Here is a 27,030-nt window from a genome sequence, read left to right as displayed (position 1 = left end):
CGCACGGATTACAATGGTTTTCCACTTAGTCCGCAACTAAGTCTTCTAGAGTATCCTGATCACAACCTGGTCACTCCAGGAACAACTGCTTAGACACAAGCTAAGACTTTCTTAGAGTATCCTGACCACCACGTGATCACTCTAATTACAACTGCTTAGACACAAGCTAAGACTTCCTAGAGTATTCTGATCAACACGATCACTCTAGTTACTTACAACTTAATGTAATCTTTCTAAGAGTATTACAATGCTTCTTAAAAGCTATAATCACAAACTGTGATATTTCTCTTAACGTTTAAGCTTAATCTCACTAATATATTACAACAGCAATGTAGTGAGCTTTGATGAAGATGAAGATTCTGAGCTTTGATTTGAACAGAGTTTCAGCAAGTTGATATGAGTTGTTTTGCTTTTGAATCGTTAACCTTGCTTCTCATCAGAACTTCATATTTATAGGCGTTTGAGAAGATGACCGTTGAGTGCATTTAATGCTTTGCGTGTTCCGTACAGCATCGCATTTAATGTTATACGCTTTTGTCAACTACCTCGAGCCTTGTTCACGCTGTGTCTACTGACGTTGCCTTTAATAGCTTCTAACGTTCCTTTTGTCAGTCAGCGTAGCCTGCCACTTGTACTTTCTTCTGATCTGATGTTTGTGAATACAACGTTTGAATATCATCAGAGTCAAACAGCTTGGTGCATAGCATCTTCTGATCTTCTGACCTTGAAGTGCTTCTGAGCGTGATACCATCAGAACTTCAGTGCTTCTGATCTCATGTTCTTCTGATGCTTCCATAGATCCATGTTCTGATTCTGCTTCGACCATCTTCTGATGTCTTGCCAGACCATGTTCTGATGTTGCATGCTGAACCATTTGAGACAAAGCTTCTGAGCGCTGAATTATGCATACTCTTTATATATTTCCTGAAAAGGAAATTGCATTGGATTAGAGTACCATATTATCTTAAGCAAAATTCATATTATTGTTATCATCAAAACTAAGATAATTGATCAGAACAAATCTTGTTCTAACAATCTCTCCCTTTTTGATGATGACAAAAACATATATAAATGATATGAATTTGCGATCAGAAAGAACAGACGGCAAAAGACAAATTACACAGCTATAGCATAAGCATGTGAATATGTCTCCCCCTGAGATTAACAATTTCCCCCTGAGATAAATAATCTCCCCCTGAAATAAATACTCGAAGAACTTTAATAAAAGACTTCCCTGATTATTTCGGTAGAGACGATCACATAAGCTTCTGTCTTCAGAGAATTCATAGCTTCTGACTTCTGCTTCCATTGGACAGCTTCAGAACTTGAATTTCTTTAGATCCCTAGAACACTCACAGCTTCTGATTCCTGCTTCCATTCAAAACAGCTTCAGAACTTGAATTTCTTTGATCTTCAGAACATTCCCAGCTTCAAATTCCTGCTTCCATCTAGGACAGCTTCAGAACTTGAATTTCTTTGATCTTCAGAACATTCACAGCTTCTGATTTCTGCTTCCATTTAGGACAGCTTCAGAACTTGAGTTTTCTGGATCTTTAGAACATTCACAGCTTCTGATTTCTGCTTCCCTCGGATAGCTTCAGAGCTTTGAATTTCTTCCAACATCACTTCATGCTAGATTTGTATCAGAACATTGTTGAATGTACCAGAGCATCATCAGAGCATCTCTACATCCTGAAATGTTACAGAACAAAAACTAAACGACAAAAGTCAGCATGAACGAGTCAGAACATAAAATGTATCAGAGCAAATAGAATTTTGTCAAAGCAAATAGACAAATTTTAGATCAAATTCTATTCTCAGTGCTTCTGATTCTGAAGCTTGACAGCACTCAGCTTGCTTCAGTTTCCATAAGCTTATTCTTTTTACAGAATAACGCTTCTTATGGTTTTGCTTCTTGTGTTTGCTTTGAAGATTTTCTTCACTTCTTTATACCTGCAACACACTTAAACCATATAGAACTTGCAGTTCTTGTTAGTAAATGTGTGGGAGTTTTACCCAGCAACTGATAGATTAATCAAATCATTTATCATTTATCTTCTCCCCCTTTTTGTCATAACATCAAAAAGAATATTCTAAAAGATTCAGATGTATAAAACGACAAATAACAACACTGGAATGTAAAACAAGGAAATTTTTCATTGATAATTAAAAAGGATTACATGAGAAGATGTTTAACAAGGAAAGAAAACTACTAAGACCAAAACCTAAGACCCTAGCTAAGACAAAGGCTGTGCCAGCATGCCATGAAGGAGCGAAACGCCTTATTGACTGCTTCTTGGGCTTCCAGGCGAGGGGTCAGGGAGACTTGGTTCTGATACAGATCTTCCACAATCTTTATCAGAGACAACATTCTCAGCAGGTGAAGATGAGGAGATTTCTTTGGAATGGGTTGAGGGAGAGGAAAGGTTAGATGAGGAGGAAGTTGAGTCTTGAAAGTAGAAAGATGAGGAAGAAGATGGAGATGATGGAGGGCTTTCACCAGGGGGATGAAACACACGTCTAGAATAGTTTCCAGATAACATTGCTTCGAATGGATTCACCTTGAGAGGATCATAGGTGATTTTTATCTTTTTGGGTTTGGAAGGTGATGTTTCAACAGCTTTTCTCTTGTTGTTTTGATCATTTTCATGATTTCCTGGGCTTGATGAAGAGTTCATGATGGATTTGCAGATAATGAACAGCTAGGGTTTGATATGAATGCAAAAAGATAGAGTGAATATAGAAAATATGAGAGGGAAGGAGAAGTGTTTGAAGAGTATTTAAAAGAAAATAAAATGAAACGAATGATGAATAGCATTTAATGTTACGTGACATGAGGAGAGATAATAAAGACAAATGAGGTGACTTGCACAGTTACCTATGGTCGGCGTCCCTTCAACTGCACGCGCGCTTATCCATGAATAGTAACGACAGGTTTACCATCCCGAGATAAAACGTTACAGCTGTTTTGCTTTAAAAGAGGTTCTGAATCAACTTAGACAATGAAACGTTAGTAATAACCGAATCATAATTTCTAAAAGATTTCAATCAGAACTTCTGATTAAAAAAGATAATCCACTTTCATTTCAGAAGATACTCATACATAAGAACTTCTCATCTTCTCATTCTGGGCATAAATCCATACTGATGTTCTTCAGAATGAACTTAAACCTATCTTCAGCCAGGGGTTTTGTAAAAATATCAGCCCATTGATGGTCTGTATCAACAAAGTTTAAAGAAATAACGCCCTTCTGAACATAGTCCCTTATGAAATGATGTTTAATCTCGATATGTTTAGCTTTTGAATGAAGAATAGGATTCTTAGATAAACATATGGCAGAAGTATTATCACAGAATATAGGAATGTTACTCTCAAATATCTGATAATCTTCCAGCTGACTCTTCATCCAGAGCATCTGTGTACTGCAACCAGCAGCAGCGACATATTCTGCTTCTGTCGTTGATAGAGCAATAGTTGCTTGCTTCTTGCTATACCAGGAGATCAAATGACTTCCAAGAAATTGGCAACTTCCTGAAGTACTTTTTCTTTCAATTCTGTCTCCAGCATAGTCAGCATCGCAGAATCCTACTAAGTTGTATTCTTTAGATTTTCTGTAAACTAAGCCAACATTAGTAGTACCTTTCAGATACCTTAGAATTCTCTTAACAGCAGTTAAATGAGATTCTCTAGGATCTGATTGGAATCTAGCACACAAACAAACACTGAACAGAATGTCAGGTCTAGAAGCAGTCAGATATAGAAGAGATCCAATCATACCTCTGTATAACTTCTGATCTACCTTCTTACTTACCTCATCCTTACCTAGGATGCATGTTGGATGCATAGGAGTTTTGGCTTCTTTGCAGTCTAGAAGATTAAACTTCTTCAGAAGTTCCTTCACATACTTGGTTTGGTGAACATACGTTCCTTCTGATGTTTGATTTATTTGTATTCCAAGGAAATACTTGAGTTCTCCCATCATGCTCATTTCAAACTCAGCCTGCATAGACTCAGCAAACTCCTTTCCAAGTGTAGCATTAGATGTTCCAAAAATAATATCATCTACATATATTTGACAAATTAAAATATCCCTTTTAAAGGTTTTACAAAAGAGAGTAGTGTCCACTTTTCCTCTAGTGAAACCATTATCCAGAAGGAAAGAACTTAAACGTTCATACCAAGCTCTGGGAGCCTGTTTCAATCCATACAATGATTTCTTAAGTTTAAAAACATGATTAGGAGACATAGAGTCTTCAAAACCAGGAGGTTGATGGACATAAACTTCTTCATCTATATAACCATTTAAGAAGGCACTCTTAACATCCATCTGATAGAGAGTGATGTTATGTTGAGTGGCAAATGAAATTAATAGACGAATAGATTCTAACCTAGCCACTGGTGCAAAGGTTTCTGTATAGTCAATCCCTTCTTGCTGACTATAACCCTGAGCCACCAGTCTGGCTTTGTTCCTTACCACTTCACCTTTCTCACTGAGCTTGTTTTTGAAGACCCACTTTGTACCAATTATATTGAATCCATCTGGTCTAGGAACAAGATCCCAAACATCATTCCTTGTAAACTGATTCAGTTCTTCTTGCATAGCAATTATCCAGTCTGGATCTTCTAGAGCATGATCAACAGAAGTTGGCTCGATCAAAGATACAAGACCTAATTGACAATCTGCATTGTTCTTAAGGAATGCTCTTGTTCTGATGGGATCATCCTTCTTTCCAAGAATGACATCTTCTGAATGACCAGAGATGAGTCTGGATGATCTTCTGACAGACGGTTCTTCAGAAATGCTTAGATCCTCCAGAGAAGCTGATACTTGATCTTCAGATTCTTTGCTTCTGAGAAGCTCTGCTTCTGATGCGTTGCTTCTTGGCTCAGCAACTTCTGATATATCAATATCACAATCTGCAAAATTATCAAACTGCTTTGGTTTTTCAGAACCAAGCTTATCATCAAACCTGATATTGATTGATTCTTCTACAATCAATGTTTCAGTATTGTATACTCTGTAGCCTTTTGAGCGTTCAGAGTATCCAAGAAGGAAACATTTTTGTGCTTTGGAATCAAACTTACCAAGATGATCTTTAGTATTCAGAATAAAGCATACACATCCAAAAGGATGGAAATATGAAATGTTGGGCTTTCTATTCTTCCACAATTCATAAGGAGTCTTATTTAGAATAGGTCTGATAGAGATTCTATTCTGAATATAGCATGCAGTGTTTATTGCTTCTGCCCAGAAATGCTTAGCCATATTGGTTTCATTGATCATGGTTCTGGCCATTTCTTGCAGAGTCCTATTCTTTCGTTCTACAACTCCATTTTGCTGTGGAGTTCTAGGACAAGAGAAATCATGGGCAATACCATTTTCTTTGAAGAATTCTTCAAAGGATCTATTCTCAAATTCACCACCATGATCACTTCTAACCTTTATGATTTTACACTCTTTTTCAGATTGAATCTGAATGCAGAAATCAAAGAACACTGAATGAGTCTCATCCTTGTGTTTCAAGAATTTTACCCAAGTCCAGCGGCTATAATCATCTACGATGACTAATCCATATTTCTTCCCTCTGACAGATGCTGTTTTGACAGGGCCAAACAGATCAATGTGCAAGAGTTCTAATGGCCTTGAGGTAGAAACAACATTCTTGGACTTGAATGCAGGTTTGGAGAACTTGCCCTTCTGACATGCTTCACAAAGAGCATCTGATTTGAATTTCAGATTAGGGAGTCCTCTGACAAGATCCAGTTTGTTAATCTGAGAAATCTTTCTCAAACTAGCATGACCTAATCTTCTGTGCCAGACCCACTGCTCTTCAGAAACAGACATAAGACAAGTCACCTTCTGACTCATAAGATCTTGCAGATCTGTCTTATAAATGTTGTTCTTCCTCTTGCCAGTAAATAGGATTGAGCCATCCTTCTGATTTACAGCCTTGCAAGACTCTTGATTAAAGATTATATCATAACCATTGTCACTCAATTGACTGATAGATAAGAGGTTATGTGTTAATCCTTCTACAAGAAGTACATTAGAAATGGAAGGAGAGTTACCAGACTTTATAGTTCCAGAGCCAATTATCTTTCCCTTCTGATCTCCTCCAAACTTGACTTCTCCTCCAGATTTAAGCACCAGGTCTTGGAACATAGACCTTCTTCCTGTCATGTGTCGTGAGCATCCAGAGTCCAGGTACCATGACATGTTGTGCTTTGTCCTTTTTGCAGCCAAGGATATCTGCAATAGGAATGATCTTATCCTTAGGTACCCACATTTTCTTGGGTCCTTTTTTGTTAGATTTTCTCAAGTTCTGATTGAACTTGGGTTTAACATTGTAAGCAAAAGGAGAAATAGCATGATAATTCTTAATGTGAGTTTCATGATATTTCCTAGGTTGTGTCACATGCTTCTTAGTGTGTGTGACAGTGTTAAACTTCTGTGCATGTGATGTGTGCCTAATATCATGTGAGTGGCCATACTTGAACTCATCATACAATGGCTTGTATGTGATTTTCATCTTATCAACAGGTTCAAGTTTGTATGGGGTTTCACCCTCATAACCAATGCCTACTCTATTATTTCCAGACACAGCATATATCATAGAAGCAAGTTGACTTCTGCCTATGCTTCTTGATAAAAATTTTCTGAAGCTCAAGTCATATTCTTTCAGAATATGATTCATGCTAGGAATGGCCTTTTCTGTTTCAGAAGGAGATCCACTGTTTTTGGATAAATTTAAAACTTTTTCCTTCAGTTCAGAATTTTACAATTCCAGCTTCTTAGTTTCAAATTCAAATTGCTTCTTCAGCTTTTTGTATTTGATACTAAGATGGGCTTTGAGTTCCAGAAGTTCTGTTAGACTGGAAACTAACTCTTTTCTAGATAGTTCAGAAAATACCTCTTCAGAATCTGATTCTGATGTAGATTCTGATCCGTCATCTTCTGTCGCCATCAGCGCACAGTTAGCCTGCTCATCTTCAGAGTCTGAATCAACTTCTGACTCATCCCAGGTTGCCATAAGACCTTTCTTCTTATGAAACTTCTTCTTGGGATTTTCTTTCTGAAGTTTCGGACACTCATTCTTGTAATGTCCAGGCTCATTGCACTCATAGCAGACAGCCTTCTTCTTGTCAGATCTTCTGTCATCAGAAGATTCTCCACGTTCAAATTTCTTTGAACTTCTGACGCCTCTGAACTTCCTATGCTTGTTCTTCCAGAGTTGATTTAGCCTTCTGGAGATCAAGGACAGTTCATCTTCTTCTTCAGATTCTGATTCTTCAGAATCTTCTTCTCTTGCCTGAAAAGCGTTAGTGCATTTTTTGATATTTGATTTTAATGCAATAGACTTACCTTTCTTCTGAGGCTCATTTGCGTCCAGCTCAATTTCATGGCTTCTCAAGGCACTGATAAGCTCTTCCAAAGAGACTTCATTCAGATTCTTTGCAATCTTGAATGCAGTCACCATTGGGCCCCATCTTCTGGGCAAACTTCTGATGATCTTCTTTACATGATCAGCCTTGGTGTAGCCTTTGTCAAGAACTCTCAATCCAGCAGTCAAAGTTTGAAATCTTGAAAACATCTTTTCAATGTCTTCATCATCCTCCATCTTGAAGGCTTCATACTTCTGGATTAATGCAAGAGCTTTGGTCTCCTTGACTTGAGCGTTTCCTTCATGAGTCATTTTCAAGGACTCATATATGTCATATGCATATTTTATAGTAGCGAAAGAGAGAAGTTAAAACTTAAACAATATCAATTCCTTTTGATCGAGTTTTAGAACCATTGGCAGATCAAGTTATAATAGGTAAGAAACCATAGGTAGAGAGGGAAAAGAAAAGACATTTATTACCGGTAACATGATCATACACATCAAAATCAAGGACCCAAGATCCCCGAGGAGATGATTGAAATAGGCAAATAGATGAATTACTAATGTGTGCAGCCGAAGCAATAGAATATGAGTTATGATGATTCTGATACCACTTGAGCAAATTATCGTAGTTCGGCAAAATCTCTGAGGAGTAGCCATAAGTATCTGAAAAGAGAAAATATCACACAAACCAAGTGAAAAGGCTCGGTTTGTATTAGATCACAGTTTTCCATGAATGGAAAATAAAATCTGAGTCCGGATCTGGAACAAGTGTAGGAAGACAGGCAACGCAGTGGAAAAATTTCCCGGATCGGCCGCTATAAGTGCTGTCACGCGCAATTTAGGTGGCGGCGTGTGAGGCCCACACACAGAGAACGAGGTGGCGCGTATGAGCGCATGCGACAGTTTTTGATTGTGATAAACTAGGGAATAGTCGGATCAGAGGATGCACTTCTGTTGGTAGGGTTGGTTTGCCATAAGATTTCCGTGAACAGTAGCCATGGCGGAGGTAGTGCGATGGGAACCGAAGAATTTCGAAAAATGATGCTAGAATGTGCCACAACAGTGGATGAAAGGCAAACCGGAGTTATGTCACGGTTTGCAAAACAAAATTTCACCGGAAGACAGTGGGTAAACCGGGTAAAACACAATGAAATGTTGTTGAAGGATAGAAAAACACTTAGAAAGGGGGGGTTTGAATAAGTGTAGCTTTAAAAACTTGACAGATAAAAATAAATTGCACAGTTATTTTTATCCTGGTTCGTTGTTAACTAAACTACTCCAGTCCACCCCCGCAGAGATGATTTACCTCAACTGAGGATTTAATCCACTAATCGCACGGATTACAATGGTTTTCCACTTAGTCCGCAACTAAGTCTTCTAGAGTATCCTGATCACAACCTGATCACTCCAGGAACAACTGCTTAGACACAAGCTAAGACTTTCTTAGAGTATCCTGACCACCACGTGATCACTCTAATTACAACTGCTTAGACACAAGCTAAGACTTCCTAGAGTATTCTGATCAACACGATCACTCTAGTTACTTACAACTTAATGTAATCTTTCTAAGAGTATTACAATGCTTCTTAAAAGCTATAATCACAAACTGTGATATTTCTCTTAACGTTTAAGCTTAATCTCACTAATATATTACAACAGCAATGTAGTGAGCTTTGATGAAGATGAAGATTCTGAGCTTTGATTTGAACAGAGTTTCAGCAAGTTGATATGAGTTGTTTTGCTTTTGAATCGTTAACCTTGCTTCTCATCAGAACTTCATATTTATAGGCGTTTGAGAAGATGACCGTTGAGTGCATTTAATGCTTTGTGTGTTCCGTACAGCATCGCATTTAATGTTATACGCTTTTGTCAACTACCTCGAGCCTTGTTCACGCTGTGTCTACTGACGTTGCCTTTAATAGCTTCTAACGTTCCTTTTGTCAGTCAGCATAGCCTGCCACTTGTACTTTCTTCTGATCTGATGTTTGTGAATACAACGTTTGAATATCATCAGAGTCAAACAGCTTGGTGCATAGCATCTTCTGATCTTCTGACCTTGAAGTGCTTCTGAGCGTGATACCATCAGAACTTCAGTGCTTCTGATCTCATGTTCTTCTGATGCTTCCATAGATCCATGTTCTGATTCTGCTTCGACCATCTTCTGATGTCTTGCCAGACCATGTTCTGATGTTGCATGCTGAACCATTTGAGACAAAGCTTCTGAGCGCTGAATTATGCATACTCTTTATATATTTCCTGAAAAGGAAATTGCATTGGATTAGAGTACCATATTATCTTAAGCAAAATTCATATTATTGTTATCATCAAAACTAAGATAATTGATCAGAACAAATATTGTTCTAACAGTTGTCTCTTAGTAGGCTCGGATACCATGTTAAGATGTATATATATATATATACACAAATATCAACAGACTCTTTGAAGCGTTTGGTACAATTATTTTAATTGTTATACGGGTTCTTATTATGTTTTTATTTCTTATCACGTGTATGCCCTTATCCTTTTATTTGTATGCTTTAGTTTCAAATATGTCTTAGTAGATTTCCATAAGATTTAGGGTCTTGACGACCGTTCTATGAGAGATCTCATGTAGATTTTCTACCATTATGCTATGAAAAAACTACAATGGTTGTTATGGATTTCTGCTTTAAACATAAATATCTCTACGAAACCGAGGTTATGCATAGGATAACCACAAAACAAGGTGAGATTTTATAATGGTTAATCTTGAACTGGCTAAGCTTTTACCAGACAGAACTCAGGGACCAATGTGACATTTTATACTATCTGATCTCGAATTGACTGGGCTTTTACAAAGTTGAACTCAGGAATCAAGTGTTATTTTAATCAGGCTTATCTCGAATTGATAAATCTTTTAACTAGGAGGAGCTCAATAACCATTGTGGATATTTTCCTGACTGATATTGACGAACCAAAAGATATTTTTTTCTTCTTGACGAAACTCACGAACCAAGCAGAGAATTCTTAAGATAATCCCCAAAGCAAACAATATCTCTCATTGGATTAGCTCACTACCAAACAACTTCCTATGGAAGAATATTTTACACAAGAGATAATACACATTTTATAAATTATAATCTAGCCCTTACCAAAAGCAAAGATCCTCACTTAGACTCAAGAATACTCTCGAGGCACTATTGCTGAATATACGTGCAAAAATACAAGAGATTTAGTGAAAATGATGAGAGAAATGAAAGTGAGATAAAAGCTCGTTTTCTGGATGTTTAAAAGTGATAGAGAAGCTCTGTATTTATAGACTAGAGCGTGGTATAAACTTGGAAATAACCCATGGGCCAAATCAATGCTATAATTGATTAGGCCAATGAATTTTTTGATCTTCAATAATCAATTATTCAAGCCACAAATGGAAGGTTTTGATACTTAGTTGTTACCAATCATTAAGAGATCGCGCCAGTCAATTTTAGACTCAACCAAGAAAAATATAATCAATTAGGTTATTGATCTAATTGATTATATAGTTGTAAAAATGCTTCCAATTAATCATGCACTCCACTAATCAACTAGCTAGATTATAAAAACATTTTTAGGTGGTTTAAATAAAACATGAGAGACTTCTTAAATATTTTTTGTGTGTGTTATTTTGCCATAGTATTTCCAAAAATGCCTTGTGTCTTTACAATACACTGGTCACTCAAACAAACACGACCAAATGAGATTTCTCACTTCCATCTTTTCACAACTCTGGAGGTATAGGACTATTTTCTAATGATCAATAGGAAAAGCCAAGGAAAAATAAAAAGACAGAGGGAGTTACAATGAACCTGTAATACTAAATTATGGTCGTAATTTTCCTCCTCTTAGGATTTTATTTTTGGGCCAAATTGTGGAAATTACGCTTTAAGCGTAATTTGGAATTACGGGCCACTGGGAGAATCACAGCCAACTTATAATTCCCTTTTACGAGCATAATTCTCATAGTAACAAGAGGTGCTTTTCACATTCTTCTGTTACTTTTGGTGACCTCTGGCTTTCCTATTCCTTTCTCTTCACGATTAAGAAAACTTAGTGTGAATTCATGTCTTAGGGCTTATATATTTGGCTTGTAACTCATAAAAAAACAAATCTTTAAATACTTTTAGTTTCCAATCACTTTACATTTTTTGCATTTTCTTTCTGCAAAGTTTAAGCTTGTTGTGTTTTGTTAAAGTCTCTTCGGAGCGTTTGGTACAATTATTTTAACTGCAATACGAGTTCTTATTATGTTTTTATTTCTTATCATGTGTATGCCTCTATCATTTGCTATGTATGCTTTAATTTCAAATATGTCTAAGTAGATTTCCATAAGATTTAGGGTCATGAGGATCGTTCTATGGCAGATCTCATGTAGATTTTCTACCATTCTGCTATGAGAAAACTACAAAGGTTGTTGTGGATTTCTGCTTCAAACATAAACATCTCTACGAAAGTAAAGATACCTTAGATACCAGTCACATACTAAAAGGGTGTGATTTGGTATCTGAACAAGAAATACCAGACAATTGAATTCGAGACTACGAAAGTGTCTCAAACTTAGTTGAAAAACTTCATTTTAAATAGTTGCACTTAAAATTAATCCTACTCGATGAGGCTACACTGAAGAAAGTAGGTAGCTTGTTGGTTTAGAACATGACAACACGCTGACGTAAGTAGGTGTATTCCAATTTTCTATTTTTCTACAAAAGTGATTTCTTTTTTTGTAATGGAACTGAAAGTCCGCATCAATTTGTTTTGGATAAGAATAATGAACCATAAGTCTTGTTTTTACAAAGAATTTATTTGTTAAAGCAAAATAATATTTCAAACCAACATTATTGATCGCCTTAGATAAACACAAAACTAGTAGAACTCGATACTCAAATAGGTTCCGTTATTTGTATGCATTGGAAATGAAAAATTTGTCCTATTGCGTGGAAATGACACTTTTGTCGAGGTGATTATGGTAAACCCACGATCATGCATGAAACAATGACATCACAAGACTTGTGGATCTAACATGTATTTTTTGGTATTGCAGGTTCAAACAATGGCATTAACGTGTTAAACCAATCCAATGTGTTTAACAATATTTTGGAAGGACAAACTCCCACTATGCAATATACAATGGATAAGACTCTATATAATTAGGATATTATCTAGTATCAGATGGTATATATAATGAGTGAACTAAAATTGTCAATACCATTTCAATGTCGCAAGGAGAAAAGATAAAAATATTTGCCCTACATCAAGAATCAGTTAGAAAGAATGTAGAGTGGACATTTAAAGTGCTTCATTTTCGATTATAACTTATATGTGGCCCAACACGTGTCTGGCACATGAAAACCCTCAAACATATCATATATATTTATATCATATTACACAACATGTTTGTTAAAGACGAATGACACACATATGAGGTGATTTTGATTAGGGTATCAAAGAATTTGCCTTTATTTTTATCGTTTTTAACTAGGAGAAAACTTGTCTATAATTCTTTAGGTGTGATTCATGAAAATATAACAAATGTACTTTACATCATTTAAGAAGTGAAAATATGAAAAAATTGCATATGTGTAAGAGAAATTATACACTTATCATATTTTTATTGAAAAATAAGACAAAATACACCTAAGAAATTATATCTAATTATTCTACTTATGATTATACATGTCAAGTATTTAAGTTTAATTTGATTTAGGATATAAGAAAGGCGTGAATTTAGGATATCTCGTCTTCATAGATGTATAATCAAGTAATCAACAAAACTCTGACTACAAAAAAGTGATTCATCTTATACCCTATCAAACTATTAGTATAGATCCACCCCATCACGTAATGAATTTGCCTCCTCTATCAAAAACAATGAATCTATATCCCTTTTCACTTTTAGTCAATCCAATTCATATTCATCTTCATTCAGTATCTCAGTTTGGATCCAATTCCCACTTTTCTTTTCTTGTTTTTATGAGAAAAAAAGTTTAGCTAATTTGGATTTAAATCACCCAAAAACAACAAAAATAAATCCATAGATATCATCAACTAAATAAAAACTATTTTTATTTTTCACTAGTAAATTAGTTTCAATGCAATTTTTGCCACATATAGGTATATAGATAATAGATGATAGATACATAAATATATTTCTAATGTTTCTTTTGGTGACCTCTAGATTTCCCATTCGCTTCTCTTCATGATTAAGGGAATTTAGTATGAATTTATGTCTTAGTGCCTATATATTTGGCTTATAATTCAGAACAAAAAACCAAATCTTTAGATACTTTATGTTTCCAAGCACTTTACATTTTTTGCATTTTCTTTCTGCAAAGTTTAAGCTTGTTTTGTTTTGATAAAGTCTCTTCAGAGCGTTTGGTACAATTATTTTAACTGCAATACGAGTTCTTATTATGTTTTTATTTCTTATCATGTGTATGCCTCTATCCTTTGCTATGTATGCTTTAGTTTCAAATATATCTGAGTAGATTTTCACAAGATTTAGGGTCATGAGGATCATTCTATGGCATATCTCATGTAGATTTTCGACCATTCTGCTATAAGAAAACTACAAAGGTTGTTATGGATTTTTTCTTCAAACACAAATATCTCTACGAAAGTAGAGATACTTATATGCTAATCACATACTAAAAGGGTGTGATTCGGTATCTAAACGAGAAATATCGAACAATTGAATTTGAGGCTACGAAAGTGTCTTAAACTTAGTTTAGAAAATACTATATTTAATAGTTGTACTTAAAATCAATCCTAATCGATGAGACTACATTGATGAAAGTAGGTAGCTTGTCAGTTTAAACAGGACAACACGCTAATGTAAGTAGGTGTTGTTCAATTTTTTTTATTTTTCTACAAAAGTGTTTTGTTTTTTAGTAATGAAATTGAGAGTTTGCATCAATTTGTTTTGGATAATAATTATGAACCCTAAGTCCTCTTTTTAAAAGAATTTATTTGTTAAAGCAAAACAATATTTCGAACCAACATTATTGATCACCTTAGATAAACACAAAACTAGTAGAACTCGGTACTCAAATAGGTTCCATTAATTGTATGCATTAGAAACGGAAAACTTGTCATATTGCATAAAAATGACACTTTTGTCGAGGTGATTATGGTAAACCCACGATCATGCATGAAACAATGACATCACAAAACTTGTGGGTTTGACATGCATTTTTTGGTATTACAGATTCAAACAGTGATATTAACGTGCTAAACCAATCCAATGACTTTAATGATATTTTGGAAGGACGAACTCCCACTATGCAATATACAATCGATAAGACTTTATATAATTAGGATATTATCTAGTATTGGATGGTATATATATCATGGGTGAACTAAATTTGTCAATATCAGTAATTAGAAAGAATGTAGAGTGGACATTTGAAGTTCTTCAATTTCAATTTTAAATTATATGTGATCCAATACGAGCCTGACACAATCTGGAAACCCTCAAACATATCATATATGCAAGTATCATATTACACAACATGTTTGTTGAAGACGAACCACCCACATATGGAGATGATTTTGTTTACTCTTATGATAATATAAAAAACATCTCAACAGCTAAAACATTCAATGGTCCTCATGTGTATCTTAGTACAAGACTACAAAGAATACAAGACTACAAAGAATAACAAGTCTCCGTGAAAAAATAGTTAATCAACAACTTAAAAAAATCCAGTGGAGTATATTTGAAAATATTTTGGACAGTTGACGAAATTTAAATTTGACTTATCCTAAGTTATTGTTATAAAAATTTAAGTTTAATTTGATTTAGGATATAAGAAAGGCGTGCACTTAGGATATATAATCAACAAAATTATGAACAAGAAGTGATTCATCTTATACCATATAAAACTATCCTTTTCATTTTTAGATAATCATATTCATATTCATTCAGCATCTCAGTTTGGATCCAATTTCTTCTTTTTCTTGTTTTTATGAGAAAAAAAGTTTAGCTAATTTGGATTTAAATCACCCAAAAACAACAAAAATAAATCCATAGATATCATCAACTAAATAAAAACTATTTTTATTTTTCACTAGTAGATTAGTTTCAATGCAATTTTTGCCACATATAGATATAATAGATAATAGATACATAAATATATATTGATGCATAAACGCACATCTATCTATCAAGAAGGATGAACCTTTCGAAAGATGCTTGTGCGGATGTATTGAAAAGATGTTTTGAAAAGAACGTTAACTTTGTAATGATCCGTGTTTGGATGTATACAAAATATTGTCTTTTTGGAAAGTTTTGTTTTGAAAAACAACAGTGTATGAGAATTTTGTTTGTTTTGATTTGAGCAAGCAAACTAGGAGGTCTACCCTGAGTTGTAAGGTCTTTATCCTTATTTCCTTTAAAAATCTATCCTTTCACCGGATACAAACAAAAGGTTCGATTTTGTACTCGAAACAGTAGAATTTTGACTTTGATTTTGAAAAGAATGAGAAGGGATTACCTTAAAAGGTGCAAGTGTGATTTGTGTTTGAATTCAGATATTTTATCTTTTGGAGTTAGTGATCTAACGATTCAATTTTATCTTTGACATACACGTAGTTTATATTTGCTGGAAATTAAAATGCGGAAATGTAAAGTGCGGAAAGTAAATCTACGCTATTACATCGATTGTGCAGGAAATGTAAACTAGCCTATTTACATGAATTTGACATCCTATACATTTATCTAGGAATTTTAAATTGCAGGAAAAATAAAAGGCATATTTTTGGATTTTTTATGATTGATTTTAATTATAATTAATGCATGATTAATTAAATTAAAATGAAGAAAAAAAGATGAAAATATATTTAAACCTAGAAATTAAGTTTAAAATATGTACAAAATATTTGTCAATTAATTTTAAAACAAAACTAATTTTTTTGGAATTTTTGAAATTGATTAAGCTAATTAATACATAATTATACAAATAATTATACAAATAATTAAAACTCAAAGAGAAAATTATTCAAAATATGTACAAAATTAGTTTATAATATATAAACAATATTTTATATAAAGAACAATTTTTTTTTATGATTTTTGATTGGTTAGAATAATTAAAAAGCAAATATATAAATATATACTAATTAATTATGCAAAATATTGAAATTTTGAAGAAAAATAAAATATTTTTATTTCAGAAAATAATATATTATTTTAGAAGTCTAAAAATATTTTTTGTGTATTTTTTGGATTTTTAAAACTATTTTTAATTAATTTTGCAAAGAAATTAAAATAAAATAGAAAATAAAAGGATACTGATCAGATGTGGAAATTCATGAGGGAACATGGTAAGGATGAGTGTTCTGGAACGTTGGATGAGCTGGCAAGTGGATCAGAAGGTGATTAAAGTGGGGGACCATCGCACGTGGTACACCTGCAAAACACTGAATCCAAGATCAGTTTAAAAAACACGCGCGCGCCCTCCAGCCAATCAGAGGACGCCACGCATCATCTTCTTCCTCAGGATGGGTCTTTTACACCTTTCAATTGCAGGTGGTGTAAAAACTCCAACCTTTTACACCTGTTGAAAATAACGAATGCAAGCAAACATTAATATAAATTTGGCGCGATGCCATGGTTCAATTCGTCTTATTCATGCGAGTTTGAAGATACTACTTAGAGTTCATAATTTTGCATGGATCGTAAAACCCCAAATTTAAAGGTTCGAACCCTAAAATGGTGATCCTTCGTATAGGCGTCCAAACTTCAATTAAGTTTCCAGAAACGATTAGGACCTCAAACCAAACACAAATATATATCTACATCTTGCTAAACATGCATGGATTATGAGATATAAGTTAGTTTTAGTTTGAACAAACCGTGGCCTAGGTAGCTCGATTTATGAGGTTTCAGGACTTGGAAATGATTGAGATATGTTCAGTAATGCTTGAGGAAGGTGTTTAAGTGTTTAGTTTATATTGAAAATGTATTAAACTAAAAATTCGAATTTGAAATTTCTTTGAAAAGTTTAAGTGGTTACAAGCATGGTACAAGCATAAGAATGGCTCTGATTTCTGTCTCTCTTGATTGTGAAGTGTTATAGCCTTTATATAGACTATGTTGTGCTTAGAATTGAAGCCAAGAAGCATCTAGTTGCCTTTGTGGAATTCTTGATTTTTTTATATTAAAAACCTTTGAATTATTGACCAAGTCTTCTTCTCTTCAATGCTCTTGCCTTGCTCTTCAATTCTCTGCAGAAAATCAGAGATTCCTTGGGTGAGTCATGCTTGGATTGTAAGCTACTCATTATCCATTCATTTTCCTTTTAATTTAATCTTAAAATAAGATAAAATTAAGAAAAAAATGGATAAAAAAAGGTGTGGGCCTTGTCTTGGTCGTGGGAGGCCCATAATATTATGGAAATGATGTTTGAACCATGAAAACTTGGCCCCATTTGGAAAAAATACATTTTTGAGCAATGTTGATTTCATGCATTTTCCCAAAATTTAGCCAACTTCAACAAGGTGTAAATCCCTCAATTTTTGTCATATGAAGGAGATATTGCACTTTTTGGAAACCTAAAAGAGTCCTCTAACCAATGCCTTTGGTCTCATGTCAAAATGATTTTTGATGCTCCTTGTGTGTCCTTTTGAAAAAAGTGTCTTTTTGTTGAATTTGAAAATGACCTGTAATGTCTTTGGTCATATTTTTCAAATGGTGAATGCAATGACCATGGGATCAATTGCATTTGAAAGATAATTTAATTTCCTTCAAAATGAGCTTTGGTTTGAATTTTTTGGATGAAGGATGAGAGAGTTATGACCAGTCAAAGTTGAGTTGACTTTTCAGGCAAAAACCCTAATTTTGAATCTTAGGGTTTTGTTGATTTTTGATCTTTCCTTGATGAATTATGATCATCCAATGATCAAATGATGAATCCTTTGACAAAATATGGACTTTGACAAAAAATTTCATTTTTGACTGTCTGTTGACTTTTTTGGTCAAACGGGTCGTCTGTTGACTGTTTGAGCTGCTGACGGTGCGTCTGAGTGAATTGAAGTTTGAAAATTTGTATGATGGTACTTTGAGATATATGGATGTGCATGAAATCCATTTGAGGTCTCAAAAGCTTGTTTCTCCTGTAAAAACAAGAAAACCCTAGTCAGGGACTGTTTGTGTAGGAGACAGTTAAGCGTACCTGATTTTTGTGCAGTGTTGAGTCTCTGCTAATCGCGTGATATTCAGAAGACTTCTAGAACAAAAATCTTGGAATTTTGAATTGTGAAAGATTGATTTGATTGATGGTACAAAACACTGAGAATTGTACTGCCAGCAGTTTGGCTGTCAACTGACTGTTCAGGTATTGACGTAGCAGTTAGAGTGAAAAATCAACAGTCAAAGTTAATTTTCTTTTTTGTTGTTTTTGTTTTTGTTTTATGTGAAAAATGAAAGTTTATTTACATAACTTGTTAAAAAACACAGACATAATAAATAACTAATATTTACTGTTACCAGTACAGTCTGAGTTTTCTGATTCTGCGCCTGCAAAAGATTTAACTCTGTACGAATTGTGTCAGTACTATTTATTTGTAAATAAATAAATAGCATGTGTGAAGTAATAAACAGTATTTGGCGTTTGCGTAAGAATAAATTCAACTGCAAGCCAAATTACTGTATAAGAAAAAATTCTAAAACTAAGTATTTCATATGTCAGGATATTTGTTGAAAAAATCCATGATTATATGAGACTCTTAATTTTCAGATTGGAGTTTTCTTGAAAAAAGATGCGGGCAAATTTTGGGGTATAACACATTTAAATGTCGCAAGGAGAATAGATAAAACTATTTGCACAACATTAAGAATCAATTAGAAAGAATGTAGAGTGGAAATTTGAAGTGCTTCAATTTCAATTTTAAATTATATGTGATCCAATACGAGCCTGGCAGAACATGGAAACCCTCAAACATATCATATATGCTTGTATCATATTACACAACATATTTGTTGAAGACGAACCACCCACATATGAGGGTGATTTTGATTACTCTTATGATAATATAAAAAACATCTCAAGAGTTAAAACATTTAGTGGTCCTCATCTAAATCTTACTACAAGACTAAAGAGAATAGCAACTCTTCGTGAAAAATAGTGGAGTATATTTGAAATATTTTGGACAATTGACGAAATTTAAATTTTTAATTAAGGTTAATTTAAATTATTGTTATAAAAATTTAAGTTTAATTTGATTTAGGATATAAGAAAGGCTTGCATTTAGGATATATAATCAACAAAATTCTGACAAAAAGTGATTCATCTTATACCATATAAAACTATCGTATAGATCCACCCCATAATGTAACGAATTTCTTTCCTCTATCAAAAACAATGAATCTACTTCCCTTTCCACTTTTAGTTAATGATATTCATCTCAAATTGGATCTAATTCCCCACTTTTCTTGTTTTTATGAGAAAAAAAATTAGGTTTAATGGATATGCACCGAAAGTTATCCAATAAAAAATCGTAAATCTGTTGTATTATTAAAAGTTTTTTTTAAATAATAGAGTGATTGACATTTTAAAACTATTTTATACTATCGGTGTATCTAGGGGTATTCGCGGGCCAGTTTGATTCGATTTTAAGAGAATAATGCCCAAACTGATAAAAAATGTATGAATTGGTATGATTTGAATTTACACATTTTTACGATAAAGTCCAAAGCGAGAAACAACATATTGATTTGAGTTAGATCGATAAAATACACTAAAAACAAATGTGACAAATGTTTTTAAAAATACCTAATTTACATCAACTAAATTTCAAATTTCTCCATATTGAATGTGAATGTCACCAATAGAATTTTTTTTTTTTGAAGTTGAATATTTTATATTAGTTTTCATGATAATTATGATATAAATTATACAAATCAGTTATGATTGGTTCGGGTAGACGGACTCGCGGATAGAATTTTTCAAATCCGATGCTCGAACCAATTAACAACGAATTTCGTCGATTTGGTTCGGTTTTTGTCCAAACTAAAAAAGTATGCCAGAACCAAACACTATGATTTGGTTTGGATTCTGTTTTAATTCGAATTTTCCCGAACCAATAAACACCCTAAGTGTATCACCCATTTTCTAAAAAAATAAAAAAAATTGATAATTTGTATTGAAATCACTCAAAACAACAAAATAAATCCATAGATATCATCAACTAAATAAAAACTATTTTTATTTTTCACTAGTAGATTAGTTTCAATGCAATTTTTGCCACATATAGATATATAGATAATAGATGATAGATACATAAATATATTTCAGATGCATAAACAGTAAACACATATCTATCAATCAAGATGGATGAACCTTTCCTGAAGAAATTCCTCTCCAAGCCGATTTCATAGAAGCAGTAGCCGAATTCAAAGCCGCTTCCATATACTTCTTCGAAGCAACAGCCGCACTTTTCTCCATCAAATTCCCCATCCTCCTCGCTCTCTCACCACTCTCAACCAAGCTCTCCACTTCATCTCTCGAGATTCTCTCCATCTCCTCTTCAAATCTTGCGAACTCGTCCATGGCGCTTTGCATCACCGAATCGAGATGCTCCTCGGCTTCTTGCATGGCGTGTTCGGTTTCTTCGAATTCTGTTTGTTGCTCGAGCTCCGCGGCGGCCCAGGCTTTGTAGGATTCGAGCTCGAAGAGCTTCATGAGGTCTTCGATTGTGGACGGGTCGAAGGTTTTGTCGTGGAGAGATTGGTCTGAGAGGAAGGTGAATTGGGAAAGAAGTGCTTCCATTTTTGGTTGAGAAATTGAGATCTGGATGAGTTGAGTTGGTTCAGTTTGAGTGGAAGAAAGAAAAAGGAAGCGAGGTAGGTGAATGGTGTGGAATGATATAAAGGATATCACATATACTAACTATGGATACTAATTGTGATTAATTAATTCACACATATACTAACTATAATTATAATAAATATATTAATTAAGAGTATCTTGAGTAATGCTATATACTAAGAGTTATTTGAGTTTATTTATCATTATTTTAGAGAATAATTTTAAATTTATTTATTTTAATAGAAATTATAGGATAGTGATAGTAATTAGTGATAATAATGAATGGCTGAGATCTAATTTTTCATTAATTAATTTCTCAGAGGTAATAAATGAAACTAGTAATACAATTTTTTTAATAGATTAGTTGTAATATTTAATTAAATATTTGTACGGCGGGTGGATGAAGGTTCAACTGATAGGAAATAATTAACTTAAATGAGTATAATATGTTAATTTATTATTATTTTTATAACATTTATTTATATTTATATATTTTTAAAAAATATTTATTTATATTTATGATTCTTGATGACCATATTTATTTATATTTATAATTAAAAATATATATATTTAGCCTTTTCGTTTTAAAATTTCATCTAAAAAATCAAATTATAATAATAGAAATTATGATAAAAAAATAGCAATAAAAATTAGAATATGATTTTAATTTTTAAAAATAAATGATCTTTGGATATGCAAGTGTTAAATTTTTTTTAGGGAGTTTTGTCGCCTATAAAATTCTATTTGATTAGAAATTAGTCTCTTAGTTGCGGGCAGAGGATACTCCGCTTCATACCAAAAACAAAAATAAATCACATTTAGTCTTGATAAAATAATTTTATTTATGCCATTCTAAAAATATACTTTATTTATTTTTAATTTTTAAAAGTATATATTATTTTATTTTTTCTTTTAATTTTTTTGCTCTAGTTGTTGTAAAATAAATTATATTATAATTAATTTCTATAACATATGTGTAGTATTCATTTTCATCATTTGTGATATTTTAGAGATTCAAACAAAACAACAAAAACCCAAAATAAAATTGATAAACTTGCAACAAAAATAAGATGTTAACACTAAAAAGAATTAAGAATATACCATGAGAATTCACTTTACTTTGCAAAAGGAGAAAAATGATTTTTTTGTGTTTTTGTTAGTAATCATTGGACTTATTTTTATGTTTTGGTTTTTTTACTTTTATCTTCTTTTTTCTAAGACATAGTCCTAATTTACTTTGATCAACTAACCGTTGCATGAAGAATAACCTCAATTTGTTGTGAAAAGGACTTAAATGAAACCGTTGAAGTTCATTTTCAACTTATTTACACAAAAAAGTTAGGAATCAATAACCTTTTAATTTTATCTATGATGTAGATAAGGTTTGGAGGATAGTTTTTCTAATCTAACTCATAGTTGAGGAATCTTAATAATAGTGGAAGAGTGGGCCCATTGCTTTGAAATTTTGATGTTAACAAATTTCTCAAAACATAGATAGATAGACATTAGAATCATGGAATTGTGGACTTTTTGTAGCATATGGTAAAAATAATGCATTTCACGTTGCTTAAGAGACACATAGGTATGGAGAAAACGACAGTGCCCGTTTATGTGTCAGGGTCTGGTCTATGATGTGTGAACTTAACCTAAGGGACAACAAATGTTTTCACTTTGTGAATTTGCAATTGTCATTCTACTACTATGTTAAAGCAATGGGGTTCACTCTTCCACTTGACATAGTTTGTTGTTTTATTTGATGCATGAGTAAACATGAATTTCAAATTTAGTGATGGAGAAGATATATCTAAATTTTAAAGGGTTTTTTTTTTTACAAAACAAAAAGGAAAGATATTATAAAACAAAAGAGAGAATACAAGAACACATATCAAACCAAAACGCCTTAATAAAAAATTTAAGTTTAGGGGTATCTTCCTTGTCAAGCAAGAGTTCCCTAAGAATATCTGAAATAACATGAGTAAACCAACAAAAATTTCTAAGACTAAGGCCTAAACTAACCAGGAAATCGGCACAAAAATTGGCTACTCGGTAAATGTGAGCGATCATGAAATCAATAGTAAGCGTGAAAGACCAACACTTAAGCCAACGAGACTTGATATTCCAAAGCACCAAGTTAGTGTTAGAAAACGCCTTAACAACAAGAATGCAAACTGATTCTAGTCAAATCTTCTGCCAACCAAAATCTCTAGTTTTCTCAATAGCCACCATAATGGCACAAAACTCCGCAAAATCCGCTTTCCCTTCCCCCAAAAATACAAAGGGGTTGCTTTTCCATGTGACTCGCTCTAATAAAGTCAGAAAATATGTTTGTTATAATACGAAAGTATACTTCTATCTATACGCATCTCAAATTTAATACATTCATTTGTAATTAAGTCACTTAATCCATTTAGTTAAAAAAATAGTCCAAAAATATATCTCTGTATTTATAAACTTAATCCATTTAGTTTTAAAAAAAATAGTCCAAAGATATATCACCATATTTATAGAATGGTGGCCAGTACGTGCACCATCAAAAATAAAATTGTTATCAATTAAACCATATACTAATGTAATTCAATTAAAATGTCATATGTTAGAATCAATCTAGAATTCATAATCAAACATCATTGTTGACAAATTACAAACCATAATATAAATACTATCAAAATAGAAGTAAAAGTGAACTATCGAGTATATCTAACCCTCTTATACTACAACGTTGTCTATAACTCGGATAAAGTGGCACTTATAGATGCCATCACATGAGTGTCTTCTAGAAACTCTCTTCTCTCTATACCCGTTTGTGCAATATTCATAATATGACGACATGCAAGTATAACATCAACGATATGATATTCCCGAGCATGCTCCTCCTCTGATATCTCCTAATGAGCTGATCTAGGTGTATCTCTGTGAGCATTTGATGTCATGTATGGATGTGACACTCTAAAATATCATTGAATGTAACAGAATGCATTACTTCATGGTTGATGATTTTGAACACTCCATGCTTCCTCTAGTACAAGATGATTATAGAAATCATCAAACATCACATCAAAATCTCCATGAACCATAACGGAAGAAGCAGACCCAGAGAGCCTCTTTCGAATCGTTTCAAATTAGAGAGTTCCAAAAAATACTTCTTTTTAGATTACCAACAATGGGGATTCAACATATATTTAAGGAATCTGGCCAATTTTACAATTAAACATGTCGGATGCATCATCCACTTGACACACCCATATTTGCACGATTATGTCATATTATAAAATAAGATATACCCCAAAGAGACTTGTGAGTACTAGTTTTTATTTGTGCGGTGATTAACTTAACTAATGAAATTATTGGTTTGTTTGAATTGTAATAGTAATAACAATATTTATAAGTAATCGAAGAATGATTTTTTATGATGATAAATCATATATTACTAGTTTCCTTACTATTATGGATTAAAAAATTATACATTGAGACTATTCTTCTTGTTTAGTATTTTTTTAATACTATAACTAATGTTGTTTTCACGTAAAATCAAAGGTCTATCAAACACAAGTGTCAATTATCATATGAGGAAGAAGACGTCCTCGGTTGGATAGAAACCCCAAATGGAAATTAGAGTGTTAAAATGGGTTACTAATGCATATCAAACCGGAAGAAATACAAAGAACCTCAAGAGTCCATCAAAGAGAAGGACGAAACATTGCGGAAGAAAATTTGGAAAAGCCAAGCAACTCCTAGATGACAATTCCTCATATAGAGAATTCTCAACTACACTATACTCGTTAAAGAAGACCTCACTAACAGAGGAATTTAATGCAATCTTGTTTGCCCTAGATATAACTCAAGTATTAATTCCATCAACCACTGCTTCCAAAATTGTATTTGGACTAAGCATGTTTGGTTTGGGTTGCAACTCAACATAATACATAACAATAACATTCAATTTACATATTGAATTAGAGGCACCGTAAGTACGATGAATTACTATGCAAAAGCTATTATCATTAAAAATATAGACTACACATGGTTTTCTCAGAATACCTTATTATATGACAACAAATGGATCATATCACGTGATGCCATTGACCAAGCCAGAAAAATGTCCATAGTTATCATATGGCAAATAACATGGGTCATATTAAAAGCAAAGAGTGAATAATAAGAAATAATCAAGATATTCAAATGAAGATTAACAAGGTTGACATGAGTAAGTATACCATCACCTTGTCTAAGATCATTGATAACAACACTAACAAGCATCCTTCTCTTGAAAATAAGCAAAATTGAAAGGGAAGTGGTGAGGATTACATCAATAAAAACCAAGATAGAAAGAATATGTTGGAGAACTTGGAGAATAAGAAAGACAAAAAGAGAGAAGATACCTTAGGGCATACCAATAAGGATATCAATAAGACAAGATTTGATAGCACGAGCAACATCAGCAATGACCACAACCTCGAGAAGAACTACCAAATCTTACTTTGGAAAAATTCTAGGTTAAATAGGCTAAAAGAGAGGATTCAGAACCAAAGCGAATGGAAAGGGAAAGAAAAGGTCACGAACCTGAATGAAAGGGGGCTTAAGAGCGCAAATAATCGTCCTTATCTTAGGGGGGATATGGAGATACAACACTACCAACATTGAGAGCCACGTGCATGACAATATAAGCAGTTGTTACAACTAAGACATGAATAATAATAAGAAGAAAACTCAATACCCTAATTTTAACTTAAAAGGGGATTATGGTAACCATCAATTGAAGAATCACCTAAATCACCCTGAAAAGGACCCGGATAGGCGAGACCATCTCCAAAACATCAACTTGCATAAAACGGATAGTGAGAATTCAGGTGATAATTCAAATCAAAGGACAAATTAAAATAATTGTAACAAAAAGGATGTTATACCTAATAAGGGCATTAAAAACCACACATTGTGGTGGAAAGCTTCAGATAAGAGGTGGATCAAATGAAACTCTTATGATATTCTTTCTTGCAAAGGTAAATAGGGCTTGGAGCGATTTTCAGATATGAAAACAAAAACGTTCTTGCTATCAATGATCATCCCATTATGGCTGAAGTTGTAGGTATGAAGCAACTTTAACCATAACGATTGAGTGTTTCTTTCTCGACGTCATCATTAAACTAGACAACAATACCATTGATGAAGCTATGGATTCAAAAGATATGCCCAAAACAAATCAGCGTTTAATTTGCAATCAGGTGAAAAGGAAGAAGAACTTTTTTCGGAGACTTAGAGTTCAACACGTTAGTAGAATAAACAACGAACACCAAATTGCTAAACATGCTACTAATAATGAGGATATGGTTTGATTTGAAAAAATACCAGGTCACGTAAAAGCCCAATTGCAAAGAAAAAATATCAACTCTGTAACAAAGCTAATATAAGTGTACGACCAAACAATATCAATCAACAAATATGTTATTTTGTTTGATAAAAAAATTTATTTTACATATATCTATTTAAGTAAACCAAATAAATATTTATAAATACATTTTAAAATATAAATCTAATAAAATAATAGTATAGTATGACTTAATTGAAGGCAGATTTAAGAAAAAGTTATATTTCCTTTGAAAAGAAATTAATTTAGCTATTGTCAAGAAAAAATCATTTTTTGACCAGAGAAATTTACTCAAATAAAAATAAACTAAAAATATTATTTTTTATAGAACAAAAAGTTAAAAATAATTAAAAGCAAAAAATCGATTATAAATTTAACAAAAAAATCGCAGAAAGAAAAGGAAAGATAAATTTGTAAGAGGCAGAGAGAATGTAGTTATTGGTCTTTTATCCTATCGAAACA

The 27,030-nt window shown here is 33.1% G+C and overlaps 1 protein-coding gene across 1 annotated transcript; it reads right to left on the bottom strand.

The window, feature by feature from the left end:
* Positions 1-20,587: 20,587 nt before the first annotated feature.
* On the bottom strand, positions 20,588-21,280 carry LOC131625647 (uncharacterized). Its single transcript, XM_058896490.1, has one exon. The coding sequence runs from the start codon at positions 21,165-21,167 to the stop codon at positions 20,724-20,726; it is 444 nt and encodes a 147-aa protein (XP_058752473.1). The 5' UTR covers positions 21,168-21,280; the 3' UTR covers positions 20,588-20,723.
* Positions 21,281-27,030: the final 5,750 nt, after the last annotated feature.

The sequence above is a fragment of the Vicia villosa genome, linkage group LG1 (assembly GCF_029867415.1).
Source record: "Vicia villosa cultivar HV-30 ecotype Madison, WI linkage group LG1, Vvil1.0, whole genome shotgun sequence".
Classification (NCBI taxonomy): domain Eukaryota; kingdom Viridiplantae; phylum Streptophyta; class Magnoliopsida; order Fabales; family Fabaceae; genus Vicia; species Vicia villosa.
Note: the sequence above shows the minus strand (reverse complement) of the source record. Positions and strands in the feature narration are given on the sequence as shown.

What these genes read in the sequence shown, in the direction of transcription:
- LOC131625647 (XM_058896490.1), bottom strand. Translation starts at nt 21,167, where the DNA reads ATGGAAGCACTTCTTTCCCAATTCACCTTCCTCTCAGACCAATCTCTC.